Source organism: Pezoporus occidentalis, unplaced genomic scaffold (genome assembly GCF_034315485.1).
Source record: "Pezoporus occidentalis ecotype Australia unplaced genomic scaffold, CSIRO_AGI_Poc_V1 ctg171, whole genome shotgun sequence".
Taxonomy (NCBI): domain Eukaryota; kingdom Metazoa; phylum Chordata; class Aves; order Psittaciformes; family Psittacidae; genus Pezoporus; species Pezoporus occidentalis.
In genome coordinates this window covers 416679-439986 of record NW_026913543.1, presented here as the reverse complement: position 1 = coordinate 439986, position 23308 = coordinate 416679, and the positions used below count along the sequence as shown (strand labels likewise).

Sequence of the window (23308 nt, the reverse complement as noted above, 5' to 3'; positions counted from 1 at the left end):
CCGGCCGGCCCCTCAGGACAGGATGTAGTCCCGGCCGGGGGCGGCGGAGGGATAACCGGGGCGGTGTCAGCTGCCTCTCTGGCCCCAGCCGCAGGGCGCGGCGCCTCCTAGCGGGTCCGGGGTAGATCCCGCCGGCGGCTCCCTCCGTCTGTCTCTCGCGAGAGCGCCCCCTCCACCGCCCCCTGCTCGACGGGGTTATGTAACCGGGCCGCCCGGCGGCGGCGGGCCGCGGCCCGCGGGGAGCGATGTGGCTCCGGGCCGCGGGAACACACCGGGGCTCCGGCCCCCTCCCCTCCGGGGCGCGGCCCCCTCCCCTCCCGCCGGACAATGAGTCCCGTATGCTAATGAGAGTCTCGCGTCACTTCCGCTCTTTCTCGGCCGCCATCTTGTCCAGGGCAGGTTCTGGGCAGGAGGGACCCGGCTGTATTGTCTGCAGGGAGCCCCCCCCGCCCCGCAGCCCCACACCCCCCGCCCCGGGGACCGAGCCCAGTGAAGCCGCCGCCCCCGCCCCGCGGGACCCGCTCACCATAGGCCACCCCCCCGCACACTCGCCCCCTCTCCCCCCCCCCCTCCCGCCGCCATCCAGCCCCCTTTGTCTCCCCCGCGCCGCCGCCGCCGGCTCCGCTCCGCCCGCCCGTCCAGGGACCCGGGCGGCGCCAGGGAGGCAGCTCCGCGCACCCCCACCCCCAGCCAGAGGTGCCGGGGGAGCGCCCGCCCTCGCTGCTGAGGAGAGCCCCAGTCAGGTAGGTGTGTGCGTGAGTCCGCGGTCCGACCCGGGCGGGGGCAGCCCCCGCCCGCCCCCTCGCTCCCTCCCTCCGCCCGGCGGTACCGCGGTCCCCGGCAGCCCCGGCCCCGACGGCGGAGCGGGAGTTCCGCGCCCGCCCCGAGGGGCACGAGCCCCGCGCCGTGCCGGCCGCCCTGCGCGCTGCAGCCGGGGGGCTGCGGAGGAGTTGGCGGGCGGCCCCCTTCCCCCAGCCGCACACATGTTGAAGGGACTTGACCGCCTTGGGGAGGCCGGTTCCGCTCCGGCCGGCTGCGGGGACCGCTACGCTGCCGGCTTCCCTCCCCTGTGCGCGGGGCCCGCGCGGCGCAGGCAGCCCCAGCCTCCTCCCTTCCCCCTCCTGGTGGGGGGGGACCACACATGGACGTGTCCCGGGAGCGGCGGCGGGGGCTGCGGTGGCGGTAAGGCGATGAGCGGGGTGATGACTTGGTGGCAGGGGCCGGCATCCTGGCACTGCCGGCAGCCGGGCGCGGGTCCCGCCGGCTGAGCGAGGCCCCGGAGAGCGGCGCTGGCGGGGAGCAGCCGCCTCCCTCCGGCAGCCTCTGCCCGCGGGAAAAGGCGCGCTCTGCTGCCGCTGCCCCGAGCCGGGCACCAGCCGCAGGATGGAGCGTCGTTGACTCACCCATCCCTCCATCCCCTGCCTCGGGCTACAGTTACCGACACCCGTTGCTCAGACAAAGGCGGGGGAAATCAAACCCTGGAGCCCCGCGCCGCCGGCGGGAGCTGCACCCTCCTTGTCACGCACCCCCTTCGCTTGGCGGCTGTAACCCGGGGAGGGGGGGCGGTGGAGGCGGGAAGGGGAAAGGGGGGTGATTTCCACAGCAGGTACGCGGTGCACGCGGCGCGGGTTTCCCGGTCAGTCGGTATTGTCGGTCCCGGGTTATGGCCGTGCGAGAAAAATACCAGCCCCCACCCAAAATGCACCGCAGCCCAGCGCGGCGCGCGGAGGCAGGCGGTAGGGGGCGCCCTCCCCGCGCCGGGCAGGGCTGCGGGGAGTTGGGGGGGAGCGAGCGGGGTTGCGGGGCGGGGGAGCGGCCGCAAAGCGCCTGCTGCGGCCCCGGGCGGGACGGGACCTGCAGCCCCGCAGCGCACCTCACCTGGCTGGGGCTGGGGCTGGACGGGAGGCAGGGGGCAGGGTGTCGGTCGCTGTATCGCGCCTCGGTTGTGGCTGGTGGTGCCGCTCGCTCTATAAACTTGCATGGCTTTCTTTTTCTCACACGTTCTGAGCGCATGGCTGCAGCGGTGGAAACTTGAGCGTGAGGTGTTGCTGAAGCGTCGAGTGCTTTGTCTGGGGCCATGGGCAAGAGTTGGGATAACGAGGCACTTTGAGGTCTTCATAGTCTTTGCTTATTGGATGTATTTAAGCCGTTTGGTAGGTGTGAAACAGGGTTTTCTTCCTTTTAGAGACCTTCCCTGTTTTCTAGGTTGTTTTTACTAGCTGTCTTTCTATTTATTTTTACTACTGTTTTCTGTTGGGAGGCCCAAGGTGTGAGCTAATGGAGACGTGTGATTCCTACCTGTCAGGGTACATGGACTCATCGTAGCTGCCTCCTGTGTGGGCACATCCAGTACATGCTGCAGGCCACCAGCATCGCTGCCTCTTGCAGGGTCTCAGCTACTTGGAAGAACTTGCACTTTGGGGACTCTGGTAACTGTGTAGTTACAAGTTGCCATCCTTCTAGGTGAGAAAGACATCCAGTTTAAAAAACAGAAAAGCATTGCTTTTGGTTTTGCTTTTAATAACAAACCAAAACTTGGTTCCCTTTTAGATTTGCATTTGCAGATGTTGGTCAGTAATTTGATATCAGCACATCAACGTCTACTGTGATGGGTGTTGAAATCCTAAAACGTTAAGAAGAGACAACACTCGTGTTGTCTCTTTAGATACACCCCATTGCTAATAACATTGCACTTGAAGCTGATGGGTTGTAATATTTCCTGAAGATATATTACAGCAAGTTCTTAAACTTCATTCAGAATAGAATGACACACAACAAGCAACTTGCTCTCCAAAAGTAATACTCAGCTAAATGTTTTTGTACTGGTTTTTTATAGTAAGCTGCCCTTTGCTAAAATTATTTCTTAATTAACTTCTTAAAATGCCTTTTTGGTATCTAACAGAAATGAAATGCCTCTAGCATTTGGGGATAACTCTCCAAGATCATTGCAAACTGATGTATTTTTAGTGCCCCATTATTTAAAATGCCCCTTTTTTTTTCTTTTTTTTTTGTTTTTTAATTTGAAGTGATGGTCCATCAGACAGATTCATAGAAAGCATCTCTTTAGGTTACTACTATTTATGCTTCAAAGTATATTGTGAGGAACTGCTAGAGCTTAGAAGTCATTAAAAGCTTGTAGGATGACCTGGGGTTTAGGAGTGAGATTTTTGGATACGCGAGGGGTAAGGAAGGTGAAAGGTGGCTGCCTTTGCCTGTAGGTAAGACAGACAAGAGGTTGAGCAGTATCTGCTCTCAGAAGTGCTTGGGAATGAAACCTTCACAGGAGAGGAACTTCCTGACTGTTTTGGAAAGTTCTTGCCCTGTGGTATTAAGCATCAGCTGCACAAACAGAACATCTAGGAAGGCTGTGTGTGCTCTTCAGGATGAGATGAATAACTTTATGTTTTTCTGTATAGGTAGGATACAAGTTACCAGTTGTCAGAAGATGCCCATTAGCATTTTCAGAATTGGTATGTGTTACAGTGGTATATTACAGCAGCATTTTAATTAAGCTTTAATAGCATAAAGTATCACTTGTTAGGTACTTACCAAGCTGAACTCCACAGTTACTGAATTCACTATTCAATTCTAGATGAATGCAGGTACAAATTTTCTGTGGCAGGTAAGTTGTGCTTCTGGCACACTGCAGAGTGAATAATAATAGATGATTATTCCCAGCCCAGCTCAACCACTCCATAAGAACAGTAAATACAGAGTAAATATTAAAATTTAAAGAGCATTCCTGGAATACATAAATATACCAGTAGTCAAAAGTCAGACAGCCCAAATCTGCATTTTATAACTTTCTAGTAAGATGGCAGCTGATTTGATAGATGTAAGGAAAAGAAATTGGAACCAATGTGCGGGAGCAAAGACAGCTCATGGGTTAATGTATTTATTTTGAGGTGGCTGCAGATAAGATTTAGCAAAATTATTAGGGTGAATTTTGTGGGTTTATGTTTGGGTTGTGTTTTGGGGGTTTTGGTTTGCTTGGGGCTTGGTTTTGATTTTTTTTCATACATCAGGAATGAAGAGGAGAATGTCAGATGTAATACGGGTCATTGTCTGAGGGGTCTGTAGGACGTGGGTGCAGGAGAGAGGCAGCAGGTAGCTGTAGGACTGCAGTCATTCAGGCGATTAATGTGGGTCACAGGTATCTTTTGATCTGCTTTATCTGCATGGCAAAGATGGGATATTTCTGAAATTGTCAGTTCAGATGAGATTGTATGTTAATAATGTTTGCTGGGATTTCCTTTAAAGGTGTATGTAAATGCTTGCTTAAAAAAGATAACAGCGAATTTGTATTGGCCTGCATCTAAACAAGCATTAGAGTATTTGTTATTAAATAAAGATCTGCTCTGTGCTCACATTTTTATTAACATAATGTGGAGGTAATCCCGCTCATAGAAATAGATCTGTTGATACAAGGGTATGCTTCCTAGTACTAGTGTAAGCAGTGGAGATGAGAAGAAAAGGTGCCGGTCTAAGGACAATGTAATGGCAATGTCTGTATATGCTTTGGAAGAAAAAACCTCAGGATTATGTTAATTTAGTTTAAAAAAAAGAAAAAATCCTCTACGTTTTGTGTAGGTGAAAGGTGTGTTCTGACTCACTGGACACATTTTGGGAAGAACACCCTTGCGTTGCTGGTCAGGGCAGCCAAATGAACCTGCTCATTTTGTGCTTTCGGGAAATAGCTAGATCCGATACAAAAACTAAATACATGTTCTAGGTTTGAATCAAGACATTTTTGGAGCGGGTGTAACTCAGTTATCTACCTGAGGGCCATATGCCTCAAGGAGAAAGCTGCATTGTTCAGAGCTTCACTATAGCTAGCTGGTGTTGAAAGGCAAACATGAGGCTTGAATTTAGTGTCTCAGTCTTATTTCACAGTAGTGCTTTTGGATGAGTATGACAGTTCTTGGTTTGAATAAGAATGGAATAAATACCGTGTTTTTTTTCTGCAGTGAGTCAGTTGAGTTACCACCATTTATATCCTTGCTTTTTTTAAGGTAGCATTAGAGATAATTTGGGTGAAAACACCTTAACAGGCTGTTGGGTCCTAAACCTGTGTAGTTTAAGCTATGAACACATCACACCTGCAGGTTCTTGACTATCCAGAGCATGTGGCAAAACGCTTCATTTAAAATCCACATCCTACATACTATCTAAAACAATTTACAAGGAATAGATACTAAGTAACTGTGTAAACAGTCCACTGAAGTAATACTCTTCAGGTCATGGGGTCCCTTAGGTGTAGGAGAGGGCATGCTTTCCAGCCTGGCTTTGTGCTATCCATGTTTCTTCTCTACCCCCAGCTCTCCTCTCTGAGGCCCCAGCCTCGGGTTTTCTTTCTTTCACCCCTTTTTATCTGCCCTGTGTATTGTTTTCTGATTGTGGCTCTGGATCTGATGGTTCTCCGCTTGTGCTGCAGCTGAGCCAAAGAAGTTGTTAGTGTTGCAGATTCATAGCAGCAACAGTAAGGGGACAAAATGTCACTTGAAAACTGAGTAGGCAATATAATTGTCTTAAAATGCTTTCCCCTCTCTTTCCTAAAAAGTCAGACTTATGGTTGTGATCTTTTTTTTGTGTGTTTTGTTTTGTTTCCCCATTCCTGCTGCTGCTGCTATGAAGCCTTTTGAATATCGAAGGTTCCCGAGTCAAACCGAAGACAGCAGTAGCTGAGGTGGATTAACGCTGGAATGTAGTCAGGGATTGGAACACTTGGGAGCTATGCTTAGACAGAAAGGGAAAGAGGTAAGAAATGTGAAGTGGTAAGACTGATTTTTAAGCTCTTGTTTACAGACTTTACCCAATCATGTCATGCCAGCATTTGTGCATAGCGTGTGTCGAGTGGTAAGGCAAAGGAAAAACAATTAGCATCAGCCTACTTCACTGACTATTTTTACACTTCAGATACTCAGATGCTAGCCAGTTGGCGAGATCCCTTCAATATCTAATTTATCTACTCCCTGCAAGCATGTATTGGCATTAGTTTTGGATGAGCTTGTAAAAGTATTTGTATGCTCTCTTTTGTTTCGTTGATTTGTTCTGCCACTCACCGCAGCATGCAAGCCATGCGTTTTACCAGGCAGGACGCACCAGGGGATGGAGTTTCACTATTGGTTTAACTGTGTCTGTGCCAGTGCTGCCCCTGGACAGGGCAGTGTGAGCCACCTTACTTGTACCAGTCCCTATGCTTCTGTTTGGGTGAGCAAAGGAAGGTGCTGCCTGAAAAACATTTCTCAGTGGGATCAGGTCTCTGCTCTGGCTGTTGACACAGTGGTGATGTCAGGAAAACATGGCACAGAGAAGACGGGGCTACCATTTTCACTAGCAGTCTGATCTGATTGCAGTTTCACAGTCGGTGTAATCCAGTCATAAATGATGTGTATATTGATTACATGCTTTGTTCTTGCACATTTCACAGAGACTTGTATGCTGCTTTGTTCAATTACACAAATGTTTTTGTGAGCTTTGGATTGAAAATTTCAAGATGATTCTTGATTTAATTTAAATGGTAGCTGCTAATTCATGAAACATGCTTCTGTTTCCAAAATAATTCTTATTCTGGGATTGTCCATGCTTAGCTACAATCTAGATGAGGATTATTTTGGAATTGTAGAGTACATTCATGCAGCCTTTTTTTCCTGATCACTGAAGTGTGGATATCATGGTGTAAGCAAATAATATCCTTTGTGCTTCAATGATCTCCAGTCCTGATTTCAGATTTCTTCAAGATGTGCAGGCTTTATTGCATTTCAAACTGAAGTGTTTAAGAAACAGCCCTAAACAAGTGAGGCCATCATATTGAGTATGTATATTACATATTGATTTCACTGCACATACATGGATGCATATAAACATCTATCTTTGGAGATCTTGAACAGTCACAAAAGACATTATTTAAGATGACAGTAGGTGCATAAGCGTACTTGAGCTGCTAGTGCCTCTAATTTAAGATTTCCTATGCACTGAAGTGTAGCATGCCCTAGAGAACGGATGCAATTTAAAACTGCTTTTCAGAATGCAGTAGAGATTGCCAGAGGGTTTTATTGATGTGTGTTCAAAAGATCCTCCTTTAGAAAATGTTTAACTTCAGGTAACAAGTCTTTAACACACCCCATCCTGTGTCACCAAAAAAAAACCCAACAGACATTCTCAGCAGAGTGTAAGAACGGAAATAAGGAGTTGTGGTTCCCAGAGCAATTGAAATTTGGCCATTTTATATTTTATATTAGTGCATAGAAATGACACAGTGTACAGAACTTGTACTACTCAACAAAAGTTGATAAGGAAATAGTTAATTCCCTTTCAGTTTTGCAGTTAGTGTACACACCCACCAGATGGAGCTTCTGGCATCAGTGGAAAATTCCAGAAATTGAGCAAGAATGAGAAGTGTGTGAATGACTTAGAAGATCCCTGTCTGCTGGACTGCAGAAGATGTTTTTGTAACCTTTAAATAAAACATGAATGGAGAGTAAAACACATCAGCCTTACTGATTCCTTTCACTACAACTGGCTTCCATAGAAGTTCTTCCTCTGATGGGAAGTTGGGAGTCCTTAGTGCAAGAGTCACCAACCTGAAGCTAGACAGTAAGCTCCAAACAAAAGGGAAAGCAGTTTTGTAAGCCCTTGCTGACAATTGCATATAACCACTGAAACAGCATGTTCAGGTTTTTAGCCTAAGAATTTCCTCCAAAGGATTAAGTGGGTGTTTTGTTTTTAGTACCACATTTTAGATGGCCTTCTCTCCTCTCCTGCAGCAGTATTTACACAGGATGTCAGAGAAGTGGTGTGAAACAATCCTTTTTGACACACCGCTTGGCAGTTTTTTGGGGGTGGCTGATTTAATCTCTGAAGAGATTTTTAGGGTTTTTTCTATTATTTTTTTGACTCAAAGACTTTAAAGAAATAGACTGTTTGTGAGGGGCAGTAGCAGCAGTTTCATGCACACAGTGCTGCAGAAGTTTTACAATGCTTTGACCAGTGAGAAAATACATTTGTTGATTTTCTTCAGTTCCAATAGTCCTAGTTTTCCAGAGGCTGTGACTTGGGTTTTCTGTTCACTTTTTATCTTTTCAATGTGCCTCATCCTGTTTTAAAGTTAAAGGACTTTGCCTATAGAAACAAGTTAAAGGGCTTGGGGCTTGTGCTTGCTGATGTGTTAGCCTAGGGTTGAATTCAAGCGCTGGTCTAACATGGCAGCTGTAAACACAGAATAGTTACCTAGTTAGAATTGAGAGGTGTGTGTTAGAAGTTAGCTAAAGACGTCCACGGTACATGGGCAGAAGCTTGGTGCTGCAGATGATTGTGCTGAGGAGATGCTGTTTAAAATGTTACCATGAGAAGGGAGCGCATGCTGTTACAAAACAGCCTCCATCCTAGGATTATAGCGGATTTGAAAATGAGCCCTTAGTTGTCTGGCATTTCAGATGTGCAGTTAAACTGCAAATCTCATTACCTTCACAGGAGATGTGGGTGCATAGCCCTCTGCAAACTAGGCCAGAAACGCTTAAATAAAGAGGAAAGAGAAGAGTCCATCAGAAGGAAATGAAAATGCATAATATAGGCCGGCCATAGACATGTTGGGAGTAGATTCTTCATTCACTCAGTGCAGGGAGGGGTGATATTTAATTGTTATCAAGGAAGTTTCTGGTAGTTTTAAGTTCTTCCAACTTCTTCGTTCTCCCTTATGCTTCTCCTGATGTTATTTTTGATCTGCTTGCTTTTCCCTGAGATACCTTTCTGCTTCCTGACTATCACTCTTCCTTGCTCAGCTGTCCTGGAATTGTCAGGTCCTGCTTTGCTGCAGGGACAGGCCATTATTGTCCTCATGTGAACATAGAATATTACACACCATCATGCTATATAGGATCATTTAATCTGCATACAAGAGGAGGCTGCTTTTCTATTGCTGTGGGAACCATCAGTAGGTTAATTTTCTTCCATATTTTTCTTGCATTTTAAGAGATTTCACTCAGTGTTGCACTAACAGCCTTCTTTGCAAATGTTACTTCATGGGTGGCTTTTTAGAATGTGCTTCTAAATGCAGTCAGCTGGGCAAATGATTAAAAGTAGACCTTGTTTTAAATGCAGTTGGAATAGGGAGATAAAGAGCAGTTTCATGAACAGTCTTACTCAAAAACATACAGCTGTTGCCAGCTCTGTTACATGCTCCTGTGTTGTGCTGTTCTATGTAAACCAAGCTTAAAATACTATCAAAATAAGGGCTAAAATGAAAGATTTTGGGATTATATAAAGTCAGAAAAATGCTAGGTGCTTGGTGATTCTTGTCAGCAACACAGTGCAGGGAAATGATTCTCGGTCTTTGGGAGGCCCAGTGTGGGATGAAGTACTTCCCAGTGCTCAGTATTTGTGTCTTTAGCATGATACACTGTCACTGACCTGCTCTCAAGGCTGATCAGTCCTCATCCATAAGTGTGCTTTCTGCAATGAGGATTCAGCAGGAGAGAGGTAATTTGGACTTTGGTAGAGGTACAGGGATACAAATTCTAGTCAGAGAATAATCCAGTATGAAACAAAATAATCCATCATCTTTCCCTATTTGAAGAGGTGGCTAGTGATATTTGAAAAACAGTCTGTACTTGAAGCTGCAGATGTTCTGTCTGAGTAATGTTTTTAAACCATAAAAACCTGTATTACTTGAAAAAGTAACTATAAATGACTGGACAGATACTGCTCTTGTAAACTTTAGATTTGGTTGTTCCAGACTTCACGATACTGATGTTATGTCGTGTGCTTCCAGTCTGTTCAAGACTGAGTTTCTGCCCATGGGTGATGTGGGTTGAAGAGGTACCAGACTTCCTACAGAAGTACAATCATTTACATGCCGTTACCCAAAACCTCACATCCTCCCTCCTACTAGCAGCATTGTAACTGGAAATTTTCATTTGAATGCTTCCCAAATGAATGTATGTCCTTAGGGTGGGGGCTGACAGCCATGTCACCTCTCTGATCTCCCATTGTCTTGTAATTTAATGCGGGACTGCATTTATATGGTTACCTCCTAGGAAAAATTACCTGTACAAGGAAGCGCTGTTGATACTCATCATGTGTACCTCATTTACAGAGGGTGCAGCTATGCTGCAGGTACTGATAGCTCAGGTGAGGTTTAAACTGAGGACAGCTCCTTCCCTCAAAAGGTTCTGTGAAATGTGAATAGGAGCATTTGTCTCTTTGTCCTGCTGGATTTCTGAATTGGGTAACTTCATTGAAATCTGAGCACTAAAAAATACCTCAGGTAGCATCGCCCACTGAACTGTGTTTAAGTCACAAACCTGCTAAAACTTCCTGCAGCACTGTTGACTTGCTGGAGTGCACTCCTCAGTAGCTCTGTGTCAGAAAAGGTACCGTAAACATGGTTTATAATTAGCTTTGGAGTCCTTTGCAATGGAACATACATTATAAATGTAAGATTGCCCTTACTACGTTTCTCATCTCTTATCTTTAACACTTTGTTTTGTACAGCAGGATATGATCCTTCTTCTATGTCCGGGCTTTGGCCTCACACAGTAGGTGTAATATAATCCCTGAGGTGGGTGTTCTGGAAGGAGAATTATTTTTGGAGGCTTTTGCATGAAACTTGTCCAATGAGTCTGAGACGCCCAAGCACCATTAATTTCGGAGGTAAATGCCTCATAATTTATACTGAGTAGATTGGGAAGAGTTAAGATTTTCATTTGGCAAAGTATTGGCAAAAATAGTTGAAAAGATAGTTCTGTTTGTTTATTCTTGACATTTGGAAGTTTTAACTTAAAGGAACATCAACTTGAACTCAAGGAAAAGGGGGGGGGGGCGGACTTTGAGCGTAGTCTGGCATTTCACTGTGTATTAATCAGTTTTCTGCTTTAAATTTCCTCCCCTCTTTTGGTTTATTAAAACCAACAGAAGCAAAAGTGAAAGATTACTTTGCAAGAGAAATGACCTAAAAGTACTTTCTTGCACTGGGGAAAAACCTGTGAGCTGTGATATGGAAGTTCAAATACATGTAATTTAAGTTGAATGTCCCTTTAAGTTATTCCTTGGAATGTAACATTTCTTATTTGAATCTCAATTGAAATATTTCCTTTTGGAAATTCAACTGAAATGGGTTTTATTAAGCTATTTTCTATCATTTGTCTATAATTTGGTCTGTCAAAGTGGGTTGGGATATGTATAAAGGGAGGGGAGGGAACAATACAGTGCAATGATAAGATAAAGCCAACGGGGGAACAATCTCCAAAACAAGACCACCAAAACAAATGAAAGAAAATAATTAGTCCCAAAAGAATTTATTTTAAATGTCAGATTTTTAATGTCAGTATTTGCCTTGGGAGGGTGGGGGGGAGGAAGAATGCATGAAATGTGGTTTACTTTAAATTTTATTCATGCTATTGTTATTCCAATAAAATCAGGTTGCTGATAAAATGATAATGTATATTTAAAGTTAGTAAGTTAAGTTTGCTCTAGTAAACAGTGGGAAAGCAGCACTGGCATTCGGCCAGTAGAGAAATGAAAGCTGTCTTAAAGATTTAGTGTCTGGATTGCACTTACGATGTTGATCCTGGATTCTTACTGCTTTCTGTTCTTAATGATAACTGTTATTGAGAAATAGTTAATACTTAAACCCAGGGTGTCTATAGAGAGCTATCCTGCACTTTTGAATGAAGTAGTTTTTAGGATAATCTGAATTTTCTGCACTAACTTGTTACCAAACTGCATGCATTTTTTTGATTATGCTGTTTCCCTCTGCTGCAGCCCTTCCCTTTTAGTATTGTTATGGATATTAAGAAATTTGGGGTTGAATTATTAGAATGAAAACCATGGGGTCATGATCTGTACCTAACAAAGGCAATTGCAAGAGTAGTGGGTTTAAGTGTGTGGGGCGGTGTATTGTGTAGGGAAAAGGAACAGCTTTTAGAATAAGGGTTTGAAACATTGCTTTTTCTGTAGGAAAAAGATGGAGTATTGCATGCTGGGAACAAGTGCTTTCCATAAGGTAGCTAAATTTTAAAAGTACATTTGTTTCATTCTGTTTTAGGCTTTGCTTAAGTTTCTAATCTAGTAATTTTGTCCTTTCTGCAGTTTTCAGTTTGCTTAGACCTCTGCAAAACTCTCTTCTAAACCAAAATTCAAACCTAAACCAAACCCCCAAACCTGGGCCACAACTGCAGTATGTCATTTCTGAAACATTGTGCAATGTGTACAGAGGAGTATTCAGAGGATATTAGTTAATAGTATAAATTCTTTCTTTGCTCTCTTTTGTTTTCCATGATTTCAAAATTGCAGCTATTAACAGCAGTGAATTTAAAGATGTGAATGTGTTGGGTGACTACAGAGAAATGACCAAAAGTAAATGAATTTGCTGAAAGGTGGTTTGCATTGATACTTCTTTAAAACCAACCAACCAAAAACCCAAACCAACAAAACCTGAAAGCCCCACTCATCAGGAATACCTCAGCAGAACTCCAAGTAAACGGTCACATTCTTTTCTCCTTTGTTCTTGTGAATAGCTACTTGGAGGAAGTCTGAGTAGATGAGTCAGGACTGACTGCAGTTAAATGTTTTGGCCACATTTCCCAAGGAAACAAAGCTTATACAATTTTTCAGATTGTGGCTTGTCTCCTAATCTCTCCCTCCTCCCAGCCAAAACAAAGTTGGCCATTTTCAACCAAATTCGGTAGAGATAGCGGTCACAAAACATAAATGAGCACCTTTAAGTTTCCTTAAAGGTTATCTCCAGTAAGAGAAGAAACTGAGGCTTGGACATTCACAAGTTTCCTTCACAATTCTCCTATGAGCCTGTTCTTCAATCGGATGTAGGGATGCCAAGTGGCTGCGAAAAACTCTGTGGGAGAAGTTGTAAGGGGGAGGGGAAAGAAATCACACTGCTTAGGCCCCGGATTGTAGGGGGTTGACTTTTCAGTGCTGGATGTGCACCAATTCAGAGGTGCCAGCTAGGTGTTCTGCCTGGAGCTGAACATAGCAACTTGCCTGTCATTACCTAATGTGGAGCTAGCAGGGGGTTATGAAAGGAAGAGAAGCAGTAAATTATCTTGGCTTAGTATTTGAAGTATTCAGCTCCAAATGAGAGTTGTTGGTGCCTGACTGAGTGCATGTATAGTATATTATTCCATGGATACGATATTATTACAGGTACAGCAGCAGCTCATGATGCCCCGTAAAGCTTTTCTTTCCCAGAAAGAAAAGCAGGCTCGTGCCAGGGAAAGGGATATGTTAAAAAAGAGGAGGAGGCGACAAGACTATCTCAAAAGAAGCGTGGAGCCGCAGAAAAATGCAGAAACAATAAAATGGCACAGGGATGATGAGAAGAGGAGAGAAAATGAGCAAGTTAAGGACAAAGATATCAAGAAGCGGTGGAGACAGGATGAGAGAGAACGACGAAAGAATGTGGACGCTATGAATTGGTGCTATGAAAGGGAAGATGAGAAGAGGGAAAATGAGCGAGGTAAGGACCAAGAAGGCCAAGAGCCAGCAAAGAAAAGATGAGGAGAGGGGGAAAAAGTGACAAAAGGACGGACCTTTTGAAGCAGCAGAGGGATGATGAGGGAGAGGGGAAAAGATAGAGTAAGAACATTTCCATTTCATAAGCATGTGCAGATATAACAGAAAATACTGGTATCTTTGTTTCAAACTGATAGGAAATCTGTTAGTGCACTAAAGTTCTTACACAGCTAATTATTTTAAGACAAGATTGATCTGAGTATAGATGCCTACAAACTCAAAGTCACAATGGGATAGAAAAGGGCTGGTTTATACATTGCTTATAAAATTGTCTGGTTTACACACCTGCTCACACCTAATACCTGCTCCAGCAGTACAGGTGATAATACTGTGTTTCAGACCACCAAAAAGTCCAGGCTTTCTCAGTCTTCATAATCTTGAGTAAATGAGAGCATTGGGAAAGGAAGGATCAACCAGACATGCTCATAAGAGAAGGTAAAGCTGATGCTTTATTTTATCCTTTTTAATAATGTGCCCAAGAGATAGTTGTAGTTACATCCCCCAGTTTATCCCAGGGTGAATTATTTAACAAAAGTTGTATGGAAGTGTAAAATTCACAGAATGCTTTTAACAAGCAATCAGTTCAAGAGATGCACTTGTCTGTGTCATGACATCTAAGGTGTTGGCACCAAATCAATTGTCGTCACATTTGACGTGATAAATTCAGCCAATGCCTTGGCATCAAATCCATAAAACTGATAACCAGTGGATAGTTATACTATAGTAGGCAGACCCCTTCTAAAGTTGGAGTTTAATTAAATTTTATATATTTTATTTTTATCTGGAGTTACAAAATGTTGTGCATAGGGGGTTTCAGTAGCCCTAGAACATGAGCTGTAGCTTATGAAACAGCCAGTGGGTTTATACTGGATGAGGTCTAGACCTTTGGAAGTTTTTCTACTCTTGTTTAGAAACTTCAGCCCCTCGAGTAAAAGGGATGGTGCCTTTGCCCACATGATGGGTGTTTGCTCCCATCTTTACAGCTGGGGTTGTGGAGCCCTTCTTGAAAGATTAGGTTGCTTTGCCTGCAAGGGTGTTCACAGTAAGCACTGAGGGAGAGGGCTGTCACACTTCATCAGTGCCACCTCTAATCAGGAGTAAAGAACCTACCTATCCAGGAATGAGAAAGTGAGTCAGTTGTCTGCATCTTTTGGTTTTCTATATTTAACATATGTTTGGTTTAGGATTAAAGATCTACGTTTTTGTACTCCATAAGAGCTTTGTGCTCCCCTGGTTTGACTGATCAGTTATAGAGAGGCAGCGTGGAAGGACACAGCCACAATAAGGGAGTTGTGTAAATAACAGGACTGCTGATTCCTTTATGGCTCTGTACTGAATGTGGCTGAATAATCTTACTACTCAACAAAACCAAAATTGTCAACATTGTGAATATGCATAAAGCTTTTTCTTTTAGTGCTGGTCCTTTCAGTTGAGTCCAAAAATAAATTTAGAGTGTTTCAGGGGAAGGATAAGGAGTAAATGTTACTTATTATAATGAGTAACTTTAGGTATTTCATTGTGAGGGAAAAATGCTCTTACAATGAGGTAGCAGCTTTCCACCTCTGTCTTCCTGTGAGGTTTTCATTGCAGGCCTGAGAACCATCAGGTGAGAAAATAAATTGTATGTCAAGAAAATTGATAAATTCATGTAAAAAAGAGCTTTTGCTTCCAGGGGCCTCATTTTTATTTCTGTAACTTTTTTTCTTCATTCCTGATTTTCACTCAGGACTCACTAGGAAATTTTGATTTGTAGCTTTCCTTTTCTTGATTGACGGCTGCTTCTCAGTTCTGTCAACTTAGATAAACAGAACTATGTTCATACATTTCCAAAGGAAATAAATGGAATAACCAGCTAGTGACTTTGCAGTTACTCCTGTAGCATCACCAGCAGTGTTGGCACCACGCTTTTCTTGTATGGAGGGAGGAAGGAAAACAGGGAAATTAAAAAACACGTGTTCCACTGGCTTGGTTCCACCACTGGACGGGGGCTTCAGCAGAATTAATGGCCATTGTAAGGAGCATTATGATCTCTAGTCTGCTTATACGGGTTTGAGATGTCTGAGTAAGAGGAAGATGCACCAGGGACTAGGGTTTTCTTGTTTATAGCTTTGGGGGATTCCATAACTGTGTTTCACTTCCTATTTCACAGTGATGCACTTTGCAAACCTTGTGAAGACATCTTCCTCAGTGAGATGTCTAGGATCGCCTACAGCTCTCTGCTGGCTGCTCATGGAAGGCTTTCCTAATGGTACAAACCCACAGTGTTGTAGTCAGGAAATGGTGTCATTTTCAGTTAAGCATAAAGAGAAGAAAACCTCTGTCCGGGTTCCTTTACACAGCAAGATTTTCCTCCAGATTTCTTTAGGTCTGTGTTTTTAGAAATTTCTTATGCTTGCTGCTTGTTAGAGCTGTAACAAAACTCAAACATGAAGCAAGCACAGTAAGCACTTCAAATAATATCCAGAAATGAAAATGACATGATGAGGCAGATTTGGAATATTTGCTGAAGATTTGAGTTGAGAGGAAAAGGCTGTCTTGTTTGAAAGTGATGGATCTTTCCCACAGTCAGAATAGCATTGTTACCTTGCGGGTGCTTTGAAGCTGTACACTACAGGATCCTCTGTTTCATTGTTCTGGCTAAAGCTGGCAGAGCTGACACCGGCTAACATCTGTTACCTGGTGGTACCAAAGGTAGCAGGCTGCAAGACAGCTCTTCTGATGAGGTCCAAAATACAAAAGACCTTCTGGAGAATTAAGATTTTAGTTATAGTGAAATAGAAGGAGCTTTGGGGGGTCTCATGACAGATGGAAGCTTTCTTTTTTAACACCTCTGATAATTTGACTAATGTGGGGGTTTTGCTGTTCCTTCCTCTCATGTTTCTTATCCTGTCTCCCTTCCTCTAAGGTTATAGTTCTCAAGTTGTGAATATAGCCTATTATGTATGAGATCAGTATTCCGTCATAAGGGAGGACTGTTGTTAACTGTTACAATATAGACATTATAAACATTATACAGACAATATAAACATTGTGCAGTATGTTACAATATAAAGCAGGCATGCAGTAATGTATTTTACATTAATTTCTAGATAATGGCACAGTAATCTTAACTCCTTTTTTGACTCAGTTCTCTAAGTACTTCCAGTCCCTTGGTAACTCATGTTAAAGGGCTGAACTGCACGGGCATGTTAACTTGTGCTTGAAGCTGATGCAGTAGGGATAGTTTATTAAATGCTAAAAGTGGTTTAAAATCACTTATAATAACATAACAGAAGGATATGTCAGACTTCACGTTCTGGTTGTCTTTAGAATAGTGCCTGCAATCATTTCCATCTGGAATTCGAAGCACTAGTGAGAGTAGCAAGTTGGTGAAGAGGTAATTTGGAGCTGGAAGCCCCTGCAGTCTATCTAATGGCTAAAATATGGGTATTCTTTAAAAAAAAATAAAGTGGTATGCTGAAGAATGTGGGGTTTGTTGAAACTTCCCTGTGACTACGTGGTGGTTAATTCCTGGGCCAGACCTTGTTTCCTTTCTGGGTTTTTTTGTCATGCCATAAAATTAGAAGTCTTGATTTCCTGTCTTAGGATATTTGCACTATTCAGTTTCTAACACTAAGCAGATTTTTTTCTCCTGCTCACACTGGTGCTCCTGAGAGCATTTCAGGGTGGTGCATGTTTTTTTCCCTTGCCTAGTATTTTCTCTTACCAAGAAGATTAGACCATTGAGTAGAGAGAAAAAGCCTTTTGCTGCGAAACAATGCTAACCTTGAAGTGAGGTCCCTTTTCATTACGGCAGTGAACCTGAGTGCTTTGAAAACACTGAAGGAGCCTTTGATTTTAAACAACTGAGGGGCCGTGTTGGTGCCTCTTTTCACCTGCATTTTTAGTTGCTGCCTAAACCTTGGCCATAATTATTAATTTAAATCAGTCAGCCTATAGTATGTCCTGGCCCATTCCCTTTTCAGGATGTGATTCTATTGAGGGAACTGAGCTGCTGGCCAGGTCCTGTGGAATTCTCAGACTTCAGAAGTCTGTAGCCATTTTGTGCCCTAATTTTGAGGTTATAAGATGCACATATCAGAACCGCACTTGAGATTAAGTTCTTCCTTCCTGGGACTCTTCCAGCCACTTTAAAGCCACAGAGGGTGCTTCAGTTCTTCCAAGCACAATACCTTGTGCTTGGTACGTGGTATTTTGTGAAGTCTCGTAACTGTTGTTCCTCTGCCTACCTTGCAAATATTCCTTGCTTTTCCACAAAAAGCTTCCACCCCATTCCCCCTTCAGATTTTTGGATGAAGATCCGAGTGTACTTCGTTCAGGCCTTTTTGTTAACACATGCACTAGCCAGGAAGCTTGTCTTAGCTCCTTGTAGAAGTGAAATAGTACTGCATAACGTTTGTCTGAAATAGTCACATATGAAATAAAAACCTGAAGTACACTGTTTCTAATTTAGCAGTGATATTTTGCTCTTTTATAGCTTGTTTTTCCTGTTTATGTTTGGCTACTGAATTATTCTAGGTGTTGGTACCTGGCTGTGGACTAGGCCTTTGTGCTTGGTACTGCTTAAATACAGAGCAAAAGAAGGTTCCTGATATTTCTTACTGAGTTAGTCTGCCTCCTTTACCTATTTTGTGACTGTCAGCTGTTTTGTGTTACCAGCATACTAAGGATGAGGGATCTCTTCAGGATTTCTTGTCACTAGGTTTTTGATCCATTTTCTGAGGCACCTGAAGATCCTACATGGATATTTCTTATAAGGACATTGTTGATCTTTGTTTTCAGTAATCATTTATTCTCTCCATCCAGCTCTAAAGTGTAGATGATGTGTAAATAAGAGATGTTCCAGGTGTCCTCTCTTAGGCGTCAGCTTTTGATCAGAAAAGGATACCTCATTTCCAGAATAGCATTAATGTCTAAGTGATGATTTGAGATGCTGCTTAATCCCAGATGGGTTTTTTTTGATTGTGATGTCCACAATCAAGGATGTACCAGCAGTGTTGTGTATATTGCACTTAAAATTGGAGTTACTTACTGTAAATGGAAAAGAATGGAAATGCTAAAAGCTTTTTGTAGTCACAAACTAATAATACCAGACTGTCTCCACTAGCTATGGACAAATTCTCAAGAAACTTGCTAAATAAAAGGAATTTTATTTGCTTAAAGGTTTTCTTAAGATCAGGTTTGTTGGGTTCAGGTATCAAGCAGAGTTTGCAAAGTAAGGTTGAGCTTAAGTTTTCAAATGAAGATCTAATTATATCCTCAGGTAGTTATGATGTGCTGCAATAGGAAGATCTTGATGATTTCTTTAAGACTGAGGCAGGCAAAAGGGCAGAGGCAGCAAGATGGTGCAGACAGAATAGAGATCTTGTTTTCAGGCAGTCCTAAATTTGCTTTCCTTATCACTTGAGTTTATATATATCATGTTGTATTTGGCGTGTCTCAGTATATTGGACATGCTAATTAAGAAAAAGCATTTGTTTCTTTTGGTGAAGAAGTTGTTAGTGGCATTTTGTACTAAAATAAGCTATTTGATTGAGACTTGTGGCTGACTTTCAAGTTTACAAATGATTATTGCCTGAAGACAAACTCTGTCCTGACTCACTTTGTTATGAGAAAAAACAAAAGGTTTCTTTACAAGCAAAATGAGAATATTCTTTAAGTGGGGACTTTGGTTTTGAAGGAAACACCACAACTTGCTAGGTGCTTTAAAATGTAATGTTTTAATGCACTGATGTTTGTTTAGTGGATATTAATACCTTGGGTTATTCTGGAATAAAATTGCTAGGACATTATCTCCTTGGGTTTGAAGTTCACTTGAAAACACCCATTCCATTCAAATCCTGAACACACCTGCCTGTGCTGCTTCATGTAAATCTCGATGAAAAAATTAGAGCATACAGGTAGCTATGGAGAAGCTACTGAACCATCACTGAACCAACGCAATAGAGTGAGAGCAATGCTTACTCAGTGCCTATAGAGAAAAGGAATTAGTGGAGCCATGATTAATGGCTTGGCTACATTAATATTTTTCACTCTGGCTCCATGAACTGCAGCAGCAAGAGCTTTGAATCAATGGATGTTCTTGAGTTAAATCAAAATTGTGTTACTTTATTGTAAGTTAGTGTTCAGAGCCATGCCTTCAATTCTGCTTAGGGAAGAGAGGGAATAGAAAATTAAGGAAGCATATTTTCTTACCAATTTGCAATCTGTGTTGGAGGATATAAATCTGCTTTGCACTGTGTGGTATTTTTTTGGTTTCCCTTTAATGCAGTTCTAGTATCACCCAAGTCAGATCTGGTTTAAGTCATAAAAAAAGTGACAGTGGGCTCAGCCTTGAAAGCCATTTCATAGCGATTGGCCTAGGAGAAGAAACTGCAAATTGGAGTTGCTTTTTCCATCTAGAAGTGTTAAACTTCACTTACGATTTCAACTACAGATCAAACCTAGAGGAAATGGTACTACTTGAGTATTGCAAATAGGACACAACCTTACTAAAGCACTTGCACTAAGCAGTAAGCTGTTAGGAGTTGGAATTCTCAGACAACAGCATTTTTTCCCATTAGTCTTTACCATCTTTTGAGCTAATTTGTTACTAATACTTCACAGAATTGGCATTGCTGGTCCTCAGCCCTACTGTTAAATATTTTCTATTACTGTGCATGCATTTAAAATGGACCTGGCTCAGCTTTAAGCTGTATCAGATACTGTTTTCACAATTGAAGCAAAATTGCATTCTTTTAGTAAAGAATTTTTAATTATATTTATTGAAGTAACTAAATCTAATATTACTCTGAAATACGTAATTGTACTCTTTGTGGTCTTAAATTTTTTAATACAATTTCTCAACACAAATCCCTGTTTGCAAGTTAAATAACCATTAACATTTTCAAAAACTCTTCCACCATTTATGTGCTAGTACTTTGTCATAAATGGCATTATTTTTATTTTTACTTACTCCAAAAGCATATTCAGTACAAGTAACAGAATACAGCCTGTGCCCAGAGGTGCTCACGCAGTAAAACTGATACCAGAGCCTGGGCAGGAATGGATAGAAGAGCAGGGCAGAACTCGGCACATACTGTAGTTACTTAATCAAAGCCTTATACACATAGTACAGAGTTATAAAATCTTGTGTCTGTAGACAGTGATTTTCTTCTCGTCAATGTGTGCCTTAAGAAATAGCTCTTAATATAAGAAAGAGGAAAGGGACATGTGGCTAAATTAAGAATTTCAAAGTAACAAGAAGTTAAACCTCAGATTCAACCCTTATTTCCTAGTCCTTTATGAGGATTAAAAATAATTCACTGGGCAGGAGTGAGTAGCAGTCAGAAAGGATGACATGAATCACATTCACAGTCACATAGGGAGTGTCTCAGGCCTGGGTGCTGTCTGGGTTGCAGATGAAATACTTGATTATAAAAGACTAAGGATGAGAATGGATACAGCATTTAAAAAGAGCAGTTCATGATTTCCCATACAAAGTCATTAGAGGCTTTAGAGGGAGTAACCGGGAAGAGAGCAATTCACTACCGTGATCTGTTTAATCCTCACCTTCTCCAAGATGGCAAAGAATGCCTGTAGAAGTGCTCTTCAGAGCTTCATTAGGGGTCCTATTATGAGACTTGTAAGTGACTCTGTTAGAAGGTATTTCACTAGAATGGTAATTTCTCATATTTCTAAAGTGTGTTTGAGTATCCCTAAAATGAAGGTGCCAGATAAGATACAGAACAGTGATGCTTTTCTTATGAACTTGGTTCTAAATTTTTTCCAATTCTAATCCTTTTCACTGAAACTAGAGTTAACTGAAACACCTCTGCAGTCACAGAAATGAATACACTTGCATTTAGAGTTTTGTATGTGAAGAGATCAAGATGGTTTTGATTATACAAAGTCCCTGTAACTTGAAGGAAATTAATACATGACATTAAAATACCTCTTCTTCCCCCCCCCCCCCCCCCCCCCCCAGCTTGTGCTGTTTGAAAATTATCATCATTAGTCACTTTGCATGATGTGTCTGACTTCATTATTGCAAGTAACTGTAAATGAGTAATTTGGAATCCCTGAGGTTTATAGGCAAGGTCTGCACTCTTTTATTTTCTATCTTTAGTTTCCTAGTTTTGATCTAGGGCTGTTTAAAATGACACTCTTTGCGTCTGGTAATCTGTGACAGTGGCCAGCCCCAGTACAGGTACCAAAATCCTTAATGATCAGAGCTGCTTTGGTACTTCCAAAAACTCTCCTGTAGATCTTTATATAAACTCAGGCTTGTTTCCATTTAGTTTCTAATTTCTAGTTGTGATATGAATTCTAAATGTCATGATAGTTTTATCCTTTTCCCCAGGAGCTATTTCTGAATTCATTGAGTTTGAAGAGACTAGAGCCTAGCAGCAGTACTTGTAGGTTGTGAAACTGATTGAAGTGGTTTGTACTAGCACTGTTACATGCAGAACTTGTCAGTTTTGTTTTTTCTGAAACTAAACAGTGTTAGTGACTGCCTTAAAGCCTTGCCCAGTAAAAGTTGGTAGAAGTATGAAGATAAAAAGGCTAGTGTGCAAACAGACAGGTAATACTTTTAAGCAGTCTGCATGATAGTGCATATAGAATGGTTGGTTTTGATCAGAGAGAGTTGCGGTAATCACAGCCCATATCCTTCGTACTTTGAGAATTTCTTACTCAGCTCTTCGTAGCCTAGCACTTGCCCTTGATCTCATGATAAAAGGGGAGAATTCTTGTCTTAAAATTCTTAATGGCTGCAAACTTCTGTTAACTCTGCATCGAAAGTGTTTTAAAAATACTTTCAAACTGCAAACATAAAAAGGCTGGGTTTTAGTTGATGTAGATAGCCTTTGGCCTTACGGTACATTAATTTGTTGGTATGAATCAAACCTTTTATTGTTCAAACAAAGCAATAGTTCTGAATTGGCTCAGAAATGTTTAATGATCAAAACCGCAGCTTTTATCCTGTGGGGCGATAGCCTTGATGCAACAGGCCCCTGAAGACTAGGGAACAAAATAACTGACACTTGCTATTTAAGAAGCTTCCTTCCCTTCTCTTTGAGAAAATCCTACCTTTTTGTGGCTGGCTCCACCCTCACTTCCACAGTAACTGTACATGTTCTGCCATTTCGCACCTTCTTAAAGTGCAGATCACTTGATGCTGATTGTTCTGTAGCTGAGCAAGCACTTACTGTAACAATAGCAGCAGGCAGCCTGACAACTCCTGCATACACAAAATAAAGAGTAGTTATTAGTGTTTGGAAGAAGTCTTAGTGGCAGTGCTTGAATCTGGGAATCCCTGTATCTTAAAATCTTAGACTTTGTTTTAGCTGGATAGCCCCAGTCATTAACAGACAGTTTAATTGTATGGGGAGCTGAAAGGGAGGGTTGTCTTCTAGGAGGAAAATACCCAGCTACACTTAGAGGTGTTAAACCATCATCTCTTGTGCTTTTTCCAGTGATTTATATCTCTGAAGGGCTCTAACCAAGCTTTCAGGCCCCAACTTAATAAAAGAATGTATGCTAAATAGCTTGTTGGCTCTTTAAAGCTATAATACAGTACATGGAGGAAACAGTATTAATTTCTTATCCTATCTGCAGCTGAACGCAAGAAACATCTCTCTCACTGAAGAGATACCATTAAATCTGTTGCAAGACTGACACAGACCTTGAAGCTCAACTCACAGTTAGGATGCATCTGCACGAAACATAAATTGAGGGTTTAAGTACTTGAGCATAGGGGGCAAGCTTCATGTAAATACAAACACTTAAAAAAGAGTTCTAT

General features: G+C 42.4%; 1 protein-coding gene and 1 long non-coding RNA gene across 11 annotated transcripts in view; one reads left to right on the top strand and one right to left on the bottom strand.

Annotated features, from left to right (window-relative positions):
- Positions 1-603: 603 nt before the first annotated feature.
- Positions 604-23308, top strand: part of ADNP (activity dependent neuroprotector homeobox) — a 30636-nt gene continuing 7931 nt past the window's right edge. Inside the window, exons 1-3 of one of the 10 annotated variants that reach the window (XM_062613933.1) lie at positions 604-743; positions 5635-5757; positions 10495-10650. In XM_062613933.1, the coding sequence (XP_062469917.1) occupies positions 10614-10650 (37 nt within the window). In that variant the 5' untranslated portion in view covers positions 604-743; positions 5635-5757; positions 10495-10613. Of the gene's footprint in view, positions 744-903; positions 1183-5634; positions 5758-10491; positions 10651-11955; positions 12002-13158; positions 13472-23308 lie in introns of those variants that run through there. The other 9 variants (XM_062613931.1, XM_062613932.1, XM_062613930.1 and 6 more) reach the window with 9 other exon arrangements.
- Positions 2008-23094, bottom strand: LOC134161263 (uncharacterized). Its single transcript, XR_009963914.1, has 3 exons — positions 22597-23094; positions 3546-3643; positions 2008-2459 (listed from the first exon to the last, which is right to left on the bottom strand). It is a non-coding gene; the product is annotated as an uncharacterized LOC134161263 (long non-coding RNA).